Genomic DNA, 13,212 nt, shown 5'->3' on the forward strand with positions numbered 1-13,212 from the left:
AGTGTTTTAGGGGCTAGATCATTCTTAATGCTATGAATAAATGGGTACAAAATTATGAACGAAAACCAGGAGTAATAATATATGATCCCAACAGATAAATTTAAACATTTTATTTCTTACATGTTCCCATTTTCAAGTTACTTAAGTAGAAACACTTTGAATAAGAAAAAAAATTGAACAATATTTACATGCATTTTTCACTGGCTAGAACTCTTTTGGTTTTAAATTTGTTCTAAAAACCTTCACAAGCTAATAATTCAATATTAATGTTACAAATGACAGAGTAATTATCCTGAATAATTCTACACTGTTAGTTTTTTTTAGGCTTCTTTGGTCATCTAAAATCAAATTTATCTTTTTCCTGGACATGAAGTAAACCGGCCATGACACCGGAATTTTGTCTGAAAACCGGGACGTCTGGCAAGTCTAAGTATAAGATAAAAAATGTGTAGTTGTGCACAAAATACTCTTAAACTAGTTTTAAATATAACTAATTGAAAGCATTAAAAATTTAGTACTCTCCACGGCCACAATACTAATAATTTGGTATGTTTTTAAAAAATCAAATAATTTATACAATACTGCCATGAGCAGGCAAACGGTAGTATCTTCAGAAACGAGTTTTCGAGATATTTGAAGAATTGAAGACACTTGTTTTTGTTTCAATATATACGTATGAATAACAATAGGGAAATCTTGAAATTGGACATTTTTTTCTACGGAAACCAAAAAGGAAGCTTTTACAATAAAGATATAACGTAAAATTGAAGACAAAAATACAAAAAATTAAAAATTTGCAGTTACTGCCCTTTACTTGCCCACGGCAGAATAAATATAATGAAAATAGCTAATACTAAGATAGCTTCAGTTTTCAAAGCAATTGAAGTATGTGTTCAATGTTGACGTTACATTTCCAAAGCGTAGGTTTTAACTTAAACTAAGTAGAAATTAAGAAAATTTATTCAAATATATAGACAATTTCTTTAAAACTTTATGAAAATTACCTTAATCTTCAAAGCAGATTAAAATTTTGTAGACAAAAAATTTTTAGTGAGAAGTAAATTCCAGCTAAACGCATGATTAATTTATTAAAAAATTCCTTTTGCAAAGTCTAAGAAATGAGAATGAAACACTAGTAAAATACTGCAACAAACTATTAAACAAAGAAAGTTGCCAAACATTTCTTAAACATCATAACATTAAGCTAAGTTTCTTCATCCCCCCCTGTCAATTTAATTTGCTAAAACAATCCTGTTTTTATTTGCACAGCATATGTAGTTTTTAGACCTGAAAAAATAAGTATTTTGCTGTTCTGTAGATAAACTATGTTAGCACTTTTAAGAGCCATTTATAAACAAAAACCAAAATTAAGCACTTTTTAAGAACAGTACAAAAAAAACTTGACTGCTTCTTTAAAAAGTTTTTAGATACTGAAGAAACTAATTACTTTTTATTTTTTGTGGTGTTATGATCAGCTATTGTGAAACAGAATAATAACAGCAATATTGCAAAGTGTATTCTTTATTTCTATACATGAATATAACTGAAGAAAAGCAATAATTTAAGCATCATACATATACATTAAGCGCTGACGGTAGAGATGTATAGAACTATCATCATAAAAATGAGTGCAGCGGCAAACCTAACATTTTTCCAAAAACCTATTTCATACAAAACAGAATACTGTGCATGAAATTAAGAGTAAGTTTTTAGAAAAGTGACTATCTTCAAAATATACAGATAAAACCAAGAGGTTGGAGCAATACAGATGTAAAAAATATATTGCTTGTAATAAAACAAACATATTTTAACAGCACAAATAATTAAAAAGAAAAAAACACTTCAAAATGATTAGATTTAAATACACGTAAATATGACATAATATTACATAATTAAACACGCTTGTTTTGGTCAGGTACATAAGGAGTTTCCTTGATATGGCAGTGTTGTTATAAGCCTAACCAGCTTCACACATCACTTGTGATATATATATCTATATAAAGATACACAATGAAAGCCACAACAAATGAAAATGGCAGTGTTGATATCAATATTTATTGTATCAAAGATTTCTTCTTGACTGCAGATCAAATTGTAGAGGGTTGTCTTATGAAGTTTATGATTCATTTATATTATGTAAAAAGAAATTATGTTCCTTTAAAAGCCAAGATAAGTTTTTCACATGTAGCACATGTTTATAGCAATCGTAGCCGAAGAAGCTCCAGTTCTTGCATGCAAAACAAATAAATTCATAGCATGGATTTTTAATGAAAATTTATTTTTGACTATTTAAGGGCACTGTTAAAAATCAAAGCTAGAAGTGCAAAGAAGGAATAAAAATTTCAGACAGAAGTTGTGAGGTTACAAAGAGCCCCTTTTTGAATGTAAAAGAAAGAGCGTCATGGCCTAGTCGTTAAACCATTTAAAAGGCATTCATTTTAAACTTTTAATTTTTTGCGTAAAAGGTAACAAATTAGATGTAAATTCTTGTGATTTGGATGCTATTTGATGCTATGGGCACCCATTGTAAGGGTACTTTATGCTAAGTTTGTTTAGCCAAATAAAAGTGTACAAGATTTAAATTTTTTGCACAAAGAAAAACAAATTAATTGCTTGTCCTAGTGATTCAGAGCTGGTCCCCCAGCAGTCCCATGTAAGGGTATTTCAGGTTCAGCCTGTTTAGACAAATATAATTGTACAAGACGGTGTGACTACTATTAAAATTTTAAGGGTGGGATAATTTGAGAATGGTTTTTGGTCTTTCTTAGGGGGAGGGATGTTCCATAGCATTTGAAGGGGTTGCACAATTACCTTTGAAACAGATGGGTACCCCTGCATTGAGGGAATGATTTTGCATCCTCAGTCCTGAAAATTTGAGGGGGGATGGGGGGGGGGTAGTTTGTTCTGATAGTTGCACTGTAAAGTCGATTGCAGTTTGGGTAATCAATACTATATTGTGTACTTAATTATTTTTATTTACCTTAATTGACATGCAGTTTTATGACAGCATTATTAAGAAGCATAATGTTTACGATTATTACAAAACATTTAATTACGGCAGAAAACGCTGGAGCAAAGACCAAACTTTTATGAGAGTTATCGAATCTCGCACATGGTAGACAAAACCGAAAGCTCTGAGTAGAACACTGAAAATTACTGACTTACAAGAGCTTCTTCTCTACGATTACTAACTAAACTTTTTCATAAATGAAAAGTAAGAAAATTATTTTGATACAAAAATTAAGAATTTTGCTGTGAAAATGTTTTGTTCTTAGGAATGATTGTAATGTAATTGATGAGACGGTGGGAAAGACAAGCCAGAATTCCTCAGACATACTTGGCAGGCAAAAGCAAAGACGTGTTGGGATTCAACAGATATACAAATATACAGGTTTTACATGATTGAAAAATATTCAACATAAACATCTACACATCATATATACATTCAAACAAAAAATCTTGAGTATATAAAATAAAAAACAAAATTTCAAGCATGCAATCATTTACATTTAAAAACCAAAATAAAAATAAAGGGGAAAAGCGGAAATTGATAATATAAATACCCACTGTTAATAATTGATAAGACTAATTTAAAGCATAATTATGAATTAGAATGACTAGATAAACAAACAGTGGATGAATTAAAGGGGGGGGGACCCCATTCAAGCAAAAGGAAAAATGATCATTTTCAAGCAGAAAGTAATTTCACGTTTTATTGAAAAATGCTTAAACTAATATAAATAAAATAAATCTTTTTATTCAATAAAATATTTATTCATTCAATAATTTAGTTTAAAAAAAACTTTTCAATCAAAGTTCAAAAATCAGGGGCTAAAATTCAAAATTTAAATAGAAAGGAGACCCCTTCCAAACTTTATAGGTCAAAGAGTTCACAGCTTTCTGGAAGGAGGGAAAATAGATGTATTGTTTAACTATTTAAGCTTTTTACTCATCTGTGCTTTCTAAAAGTTAATGTTTGAAGCCTTATCTCCATCTCCCGCAACTGTATTCAAATTCTTAGAACTCACGAACATTCATAAGTTATTTACTGTACAAAATAGAGCATTTAAGTGCCAGATTAAGGGGGAGCAAATCGGGGGTCCTGGCCGCGGGCAGCAAATTTACCTTTTTGAAACTCAATAAAAAAAAAAACTTGAAAATCAGCTGAGTTGAAATTTTCATATAACTAATGACTTTCAAAGAGAGGAAGAGCTGACAATTTTGGCGGGAATCCCATTACTCTATCACGATTTTTTCCCCTGATAAAAACTATTTACATCACTTAAAATTTAATAAATTATATAAAATAGAATGCTATAACTTCACACAAAACTAATGCATTAAAATCTCTCAAAATAAATAAAAATGTGACATAAAATAAATATCTTTTTACAATTACATGCAGCATTCTGATTTACAATTCTTCAAGATTGTTCAAATAACACAATAAAAAAACTATAAAAAAAAAATAATGCCAGGGAATATTTTATTTATTTAACACTAAATATTCATGTATATAATATTTGATGCATTAACACATTTTTGACCGGGTTATTTTTTGCGAAACTGAAAAAAATGCCTAACAACTTTTTAAAAAGTTGTATTTTAAAATGTACTACCTTTTTTTAAGCAGAGTTCTAAAACATTTTTTTCCCCTCTTTCCTTTTTTTTTCAACGGAGGAAACACAAAATCATAAATTGTGAGAAAATATGAGGTATGGAAACAAACAAATGGAAAAAAACAGAGGCATACAGGAAAATTCTCTCCTAAGACTAAAAAAGTGATTTACGGAGCTAAGAGTTAAAAGGAATAGAAATCGGAATTTGATAGCATTAATACATAAACAAATACATATGAAATTCCCTAGAGGCTCGTTTCATCAATAAATGGTACAGTGCTGTAGTTGAAAAAAAAAGGGAGGCAGGGGCTTACCTTGGGGTTTGGGGAACTCACCAAACAAAAAGGTGGTTTGAAACCAATTTACATCAAATTTGCATTGTTTACAAGAAAAAGTCAAATATTTCAGGGGACAGCGAACTACAGCTCTGTATGTACATAAAACGTGTTTAATAAGAAATTGGAAAATTAAAACCATTATTTTACAAACTAAGAATTTACGAACTTTAACTTTTAAACTCAGGATACATATATTTTTTGAAGATATGAAGTAAAAAAAATGATGAAGTATTCATCTGTTTCCTGAAAAAAATATAGTTTATCAATACTAATTGAGGGACATTTTTGAAAAGTATTTGATCGATTTGGTGAAATTAAGCTGCCTAACCAATAACTTGATATTATTTGGTTTATAAAACGAAAGCATTCGATACTTGTAGTAAGTAATGTTTGATTATCAAATAGTGCACTGTTACAAATCCGGACAACTATGTGTTAATACTTTAATTTAGATTTTACTTTTGAGTGTATTAAAATAAGTTATGAGGAAATATTGGCGCAAATTTAACTTTAAACAATCTGTATACGACAACAACATGCCTGAGAAATGACTGGCTTACAACACAAATGAGAATATTACTGACCAGGTTGGCAACCTCTACACATTCATTAAATTAAAACAGTGCTGAGGTGTTTGTACTATTTATCACAGATATCAATCACGATATATAGTAGGAATGAAAAATGACATTTTGCAGGCGACAGCCGTCTATCACTACTACTTTAAGCGCAGAGAGAACCACCAGATGAGGACGGACCAGCAAGACAAAGCAAATTTTAGCACACTCAAAGTTCCTATGTTAGTCTTATGCAGTCAGCTAATGGTTTACACTTTTAAGCACAAAAAACATAAAGAGCATAAATAGGGTTAATAACTTATCTTTAAAGGTATAATTTATGGATCTGCCTGCTCTTGTACTGTGATACCAAGAAACTGTGTAAAATACCACAGAAATTTGTTTTTACTTGATTATTTTAAATTTAAAAAAAATTCAGAAATTTAAATTGGTTCAAATTTTGTATTTCAGTGCAAAATTTTTTACCTATGCTTTTAGCTTTGATACACAAAAAATGCATCACTTAAAATTTTCTTGAGAAAAATATTACAATGAGTTAGAAATTGTTTTAATAACAACCAATGTTATTTTTATTTATATATATATATATATTCAGGTTTCAACAAAACAGTTCAAAAAGTACAGTTTAAATGATTGGAAACGCGAGCCAAATGAGAGAGGGACAAAAAGAGCTAATGCAATTAAATGAATGCTAGTATGTGAGAAAGAAACTCATTTAGCACTGGAGAAACTTTTAATCAGCATTGAAATCAGTTTTGGAAAAAAAAAAAAATAGGGAAGGAAAATGTATTTTAGGTTTCCTAAACTTAACAAAATCATCATATGGGCAAACATAGTATTGATAAGACAGTAAACACAGTTGAATCTCGATAACTCGAAGCTTATGGCTCGAATATTCCTTTATCTCTAAGCTTTCATTGGATCCCAATCTCTTGAGACTGTTATTTGAACATCCTATAGCTCAAACTACAGTCGAACTCTGTTACAACGAGACCTGATTTAACGATAACCCGGATTTAGCGAGGAATTTGGAAATATTTGGTTGGAACAATGTTAAATTTATGGGAGCATTACTCGTTTTTAACAAGCAGACCACGCTTAAAGCGAGCAATATTTTTTCGGTTCATAAATTTTTTATTTATTTCTTGCTCAGCTAATCCTTTTTGGAAAAATTCCTTTCACATTTCACAATCAAAGTTATAGATGAGTCATAAATCTTTAGAACAAGCGATGACAGTCCATTTTGCTAAGTTTAATGTAGAAAAGAACTTTCAAAATATATATTTATGGATGCCGATATTATCGCTTCCAAAGATATTATAACTCAAAATCAAGCTGATGCAAAAAGGGGAGGGGGGACCCGAAAAAAATAGCAACGCTGATGAAGAATCAAGAATTTGAAGCTGAACTACTCTCTACAAATTTAATAACTTTTGCAGAGCAATAAACTTCTTTTTTCGAAGCTGTGGGTGCAAATGCCCATGTTTCTTCCCTCATGAGTGGTTCTTGACAAGCAATAATACAAGAAAGACACAGCAAGACAGCCCAAAGTAAATTAACCAACTTCTTTGGTACTGTACAGAAATAAAAATGCAAACGAAGGAAATATGTGTATCCCTGTGTGATTTTTTTTGCCAACCCCTTTTCTACGAGCACTTGGTTATAACGAGCAAATTTCACCGTCCCTTCGTGTTCTTTAGAAGAGTTTGACCAGGGCCTTTGAAAGAGCTGACAGCACCAGGGGCGAAAGTTGCCGGCGCACCCCTCTTACACACACAGAAAAATCAAGTTAGTCATGACATCAGTGCATCATACCTCATACTTGATTTTTTACATATTAATGAACAGAACAATCAAAGGACTATGCATAATGCAAACTAAAACACAAGCAATGAATCTGTTTCTAACATTTGTGAAACATTAATACCCAAAAACTTTTTGAATAACGGAAATGTTAATTATCCAAATATTTATCCAGTAAAATCTCATTCCACTAGATAAAAACAGATAACTAAACTGATTTAGTTACTCATATTGACCAAACTAAGAACACAAACAAATTATTTGCTGATTATAAATGGAAAATGTATCTATCAAGAAGTAAATTACATCAAAGTTAAATTTCGATCTAGACTCAACCAATGATTCTTTTCAATAGTTTTTTTGCTTTACTCGTATCAACTTAATACCAGCTTTCATACATGTTAAAAAAAAAAGATGTCCTTTTGCATCAAATATTTGTAAGTTTTAAGGGAAAGCTCACAAATACTCAATAACATCAAAAATCGTTCAGAATTGCGTTTTTGGAGCTCTAATTTCGAAAAATTACTGGCCCTAATATTACAAAATATGGTCTTACAATTGCATTATAAGATTTAAGTTTAAGAAAATATTCATGCAAGGGTCTCCATACCGCCTTTCTTTAATATCACAAGAAATGGGTTTTTTAAACGACACTCACAAAAAATGTAAGAGGAATAGCCCCTGAATGTAAAAAATTGCTTAAGCATTTTGGACCATAATTTTGAAAAAATTTCCAGGGAAATGCTCCAGATCCTCCTATTCACAAAATCTTCAAAGTTTGTCTAAAGTTGCGTTTTTGAAACTTCAATTTTGAAAACTTGCAGGGGAGAGAAGGTATTGATTTCAATCTAATTAAAAAATAATCGATCGGAAAGTCTCTGAGCTCCCTCCTTACCCTAATGTCAATAATCGTGGCCTATAATCGCGTTTTTAAGGCTAAAATTGCATTTTTAAAACTAAAAGTTTCAAAATTTTGACTGCCCCCCCCACCCCTTTCAATCCGATGAAAAACAATTTTTTTTTCTTTCAATGTGCCCCTCTAAAACTTTTTTCTGGTTACGTTCCTGCATGCAGGGGCAGAATTCAAGCAAATTTGGTGGGAATGGACAAAGGCTGCTTCAATGATACAAAGGAAACACAGGTTTTGGAGACTAAGAGAGAAGAATATTATCGTGCCCAAGGAAAAAATAGAGAATCATTGCAATGATTCTCTATTTTGTGTGTCTATGACTGTGTATCTATGATACATAAAATGAATGGGCGCCGCAAGACGTCCTTCATTTTGAGTGAATGTAGTTGTGTTTCATCAAAATGAGGGACGCCTTGCAGCGCCCTTGCATTTTGTGCCGCCCGGGGGAGATTGCCCCGCTTGCCCCCTCCCCCCTGGATGGCCCTGAGTTTGACTGTACCAATAATTTGAACTCTTTAGCTGATACCTTGTGCTTCGAGTTACTGAGAGTTGACTGTACATTTAACTGAGATAAATTGAAACTCAACTCGTGTTTTAGTTGTAAAATCCCTACCCACCCACCCATTACTATATTACACAAACTTGTTTTCTTTTTCAAAAAAAAAAAACTTGAACAATGCATCAAATTTTAAAACATAACATGAAAATATTTTTGTTTAGTTAGAACTGGACAATATTGTTACAGAGCAACATTAAAATGCTAGAATATAGTATCCAGAATGCTTGTAGTAGAAAAAAATACATAAAACAAATAAAATAAATGAATAAAAATTGTTGTTGAAATCTAATTTTCAAACTTTCAAAAAATGAATTCTAATATTTAGGTTAATTTGATTGTTAATTATTGAATTGATTGTACATTCACAAAAGTAACAATATAAATTCATTCTCTTTAAAAACAATAATAAAGCTTGATTTTAAAAATAAAATTAGATAAATAAATAAATAATAAGTTACTATGAAATGAAATTTTTAAATACAATAAATACATATGCAAATCAAAAGAAACACTTCAGCATAGAAAAAAAAAAATCTAATTGTTAACTGATATAAACAAATTTTTCTCAATCTTTTTTTTTCCCCATTTCATTTTGAAAAATGAATTGTTAAACACTTCAAAACTTTTATCAGTTGGAAAAAAAGTTTTTCTTCTTTTAGTTATTAAACAATTAAAAAACACCATACATATACAGAGCAATAAATAACACAAGAGCTGACTGCAAGACTTATCTACTTTAATGTCACACAAAACCAGCTTTACAAGAAAAGGTATCTTTTCAATCTATAACTTGTGGAAGGGCGACAAATGACAAAAAATCAATGTTTGTGCAGACTGGGAAGAGGGAAAGCATTTTTCAATACTTAAAAATCTAACAAAACTGACATTTTCTCGCACAGACGAAGTTTTCTTCGGGCATAATTTCAATCATAAGAAGTGTGGGAGCCCTATACTTTTCAGAACTCATATGTAGGGTTCGTTGATTTAAATGAAGTGATTTTATTAAACAAAATCACTAATTAAAATCAGTTCATTTTATTTTTATAAATTAATTTTGCATTTTTAGAATGTTTTGTTCTAAATTTAACTACACTGCATGATACAATCTTTACTTTGACGGGCAAAACTACATAGATCATTCTTTCAGCGTGTGGAACAGATTCACTCTCGCAATATTGCTTTTACTCCAAAATTAAAGTTCAATTCAGTACAGAACCAAATAAAAATTTAGTTTTTCTTATACAATCAATAATATAGTTAAGCAAAGTAGTTGCTCAACATATCCCTTTACACTAAAACGTACATGATGATGAAAACTTGATTTTTAAGCAAAGCATAAAACAAAATCACTTCTAAGTTTTATAATATACTTATAAATCTTTTAAGATTTTTGCATTGAAAAGTTAAAAAACTTATCTTAGTTTTAAATGTAAGCTGAATGAATTCATCTTCTGTATGGAATATATTATGTTTATGAATGTGAAGTAATTAATAACTACAAATTTTTGAAGATTAAAAAAAAAAAGAAATCTCTGATTTAAACTAAAAAATCATGAACCCTGCTTACATGAATATGCAAATGGTCTGAATTTTGCCCAATGTTCGAAAATTCACATAAAACGTGAAAAGAAAAAAAAAGTACAGAAGGCTCCTGTGAGCTCCCTTTCAAACTAAGCCCCTCAAAGTATGATAACAGAAAAATTGGTCGAAATACCAATTTCAGTTTTTTTTTTTAATGCATGATTAATAGAGGTTTGAAAACAGCAACAAACTTTGCCCTTTGATATTGCAGATATGTATAATTAATACGTAAAAACAAACATTCTTCAATAATAAGTGCGTTTGTGGTTCCGAAAAATTACTAGGAATTGATCTAAATTAATGGGGGGAACTGGTTAAAGATTACTTTATTCTTACTGATACATACACTTTTCTTGTTGAATCTTATGACAAGAAATGCATTTAGTGCTCATTCGGAGACTTTATTTCGAAGATTTAAATGATCCAACAAAATTTTTGTTTATAACATGCTAACTTTTGTTAGTAGCGGCAAAACTCTTTAGCAAATGTATTGACGTCCCATATGCTAACTGTATAAAGAACACAACTTCGGCATTATATGCCAAGTTTTTACCAAAACATTAACACATACAACAAACAAAAAAATGTTTATGGGAAATACAAATAAATAAATATACCAGTATAATAAAAGTACTTGTGCATCAAGAGATGCAAGTATAACGCAAAACATACTTATCGAATGATTACAGACATGATATTGCTCCCGCTACTGGACTAAATTTGGGTGGTTCCCTAGGTTTAGAAAGAAAACATTGGTCCGACTGTACCCGCAACATTTTGAACAAAAGTGGGTCTATCAAATTTACAGCTTCGTATTCATATGGTTATTCTGACCCAACTAAAAACATGCTTATTTTTAAAATGACTGCATAATAGTATGTGACTAATGGTAGAATTGTGTTCTGAGGATATAAGAAAAGAATTCAACAAAACGTACAAAGGCACTGGCAAAATGTACACAGAATTTTTATGCCTTTTTTTTTGTGCCTCTTACTTTACAACATATAATCTAATTCAAGTTATTTTTTTCTTTTTCATGAGAGTCCAAAGAGGTTTTAAATTACATTGTTAAAGTAACTGCTTTTCTTACTCAACAGAGAATAAGTCTTTTTATGCAAATGGCACTTGCAGGAACATTTTATTTTGTTAAAGCTACTGAGACATTTTTTTCACTTTCGACGCCTCTTGACAGGAGGTGTATTGCAAGAGCTTGTTGATGAAGTTAGAAATGCAAGAGACTCTGGTGGCAGTGATGAGTATGGGATTTTTTTGTACTTGATAGCAGAACTTTCTGACTCCCAACTATCTGGTAACCTAATAGATTAGAGGAAAATATGTACTATATTATAAAATGTAAAAAAAATTATAATAAGAACAAATTAACATTAGAATGCTCATAATAGGAAACGAGCTGATGTATGCATCACATGACCTCCTTTACTCCAATTTAATGTAATTTCTCCATTGTTGGCAATTTTAATGTGCCAACAATGGGGACATTACATTAAATTGTATGTCCCCATACAATTTAATGTAATGTCCCAGTTTACTGTAAGACATTACAGTAAATTGTATTGGTTCGTTTACTCTCTAAATATCACCAACAGTGGCCAAATTGAAACCAAATTATAAAAATAAAAAAAAATCGCTAAATTTGTTGTCGAGTTGGCGACAAATTAATATAAACACAACTTGAGTTTACAGCGAAATTAACAATGATTTCCCCCAAAAAAGGGGAAAAAAACCCCTTAGGATCATCCGAATGCAACCAAAAGGGAAGGTGCACAATTAGACCCTACTAGGAGTCTGCGTACCAAATTTCAACTTTCTAGGACATTCCGTTTTTGAGTTATGCAAGATACATACACACATACGCACATCACGAGAAAATTTGTTGTAATTAACACCGGGGCTGTCAAAATGGATATTTCGGGTGTATATACGTTCCTAGACATATATCCACAAATGGTTGGATCGAATAAAAAAACTCAACATTCCTTCAGGGATGAGAAAAATGGAAATTAAGGCCGATTCTTGAGTGAACATTTTTTCGTGAATAGAATACTTCCTCTTTTGTAAAAGGAAGTAAAAATAGCTCAACAAAAAATAAAATTTGATTCACTTAAAAACATCAAAAACAAAATTCAGCATTTAATAACAAAGAAGACAGATATCTAATATGTCAAGAAACATCACAATTAATAGAGAAAAAAATCCAACTCTTCCCACTTTAACAAAAGATTCAAAATGACAACTAACGAATTCGCATGCTAACACAAGCATGTATTCAATACCTAGTATTAGTTTCACATTTAAACCATTCGCAACATATTGACACTTCTCCCTCTCTAATGTAATTACAGTCGAACCTGTGTATCTCGAACCTGCTTATCTCAAAAACATGTGTATCTCGACATTTTTTAAATTCCCTGCATTTTCAGCCAAAATTTAATGTATTTTCCATGTTTATCTCAAAAAAAAAAAAAAAAATCCTGAATACCTCTATATCTCGAATTTCAACAATGCTGACAGTTTCGAATATCGAAGCCCAGCAATCTTCCAAACAACAAACAACTTTCCTTAAACACAGAAGCACTAGCATTATTCTCAAGGGCAGTGGAAAAGAGGGAGAAATGCACCCAGGTATTATTTTTTTCAGGAAGACTAACGAAAGGACAATCATTTCGAGCGCTTCCTCGGAAGCAGAGCAGAGGGCAGAGAATGAGACAGTGAGGAGAGGGCTGGGCTTGACAAATTTGACATGTGGGGTCACTTTTTCAAGTTCGTGGTTAAAGGTCATTCAAATTAAAACCCGTTTCACTAC

General features: G+C 31.0%; 1 protein-coding gene across 1 annotated transcript in view; it reads right to left on the reverse strand.

Moving 5' to 3' along the window:
• Positions 1 to 9,319: 9,319 nt before the first annotated feature.
• The window catches only part of LOC129230538 (zinc finger protein aebp2-like), a 49,078-nt gene continuing 45,185 nt past the window's right edge, over positions 9,320 to 13,212 (reverse strand). Inside the window, exon 6 of the mRNA XM_054864942.1 lies at positions 9,320 to 11,702. Coding sequence (XP_054720917.1) covers positions 11,558 to 11,702 — 145 coding nt within the window. The 3' untranslated portion in view covers positions 9,320 to 11,557. The remainder of the gene's footprint in view (positions 11,703 to 13,212) is intronic.

Source organism: Uloborus diversus, chromosome 9, assembly GCF_026930045.1.
Source record: "Uloborus diversus isolate 005 chromosome 9, Udiv.v.3.1, whole genome shotgun sequence".
NCBI classification, from domain to species: Eukaryota; Metazoa; Arthropoda; class Arachnida; order Araneae; family Uloboridae; genus Uloborus; species Uloborus diversus.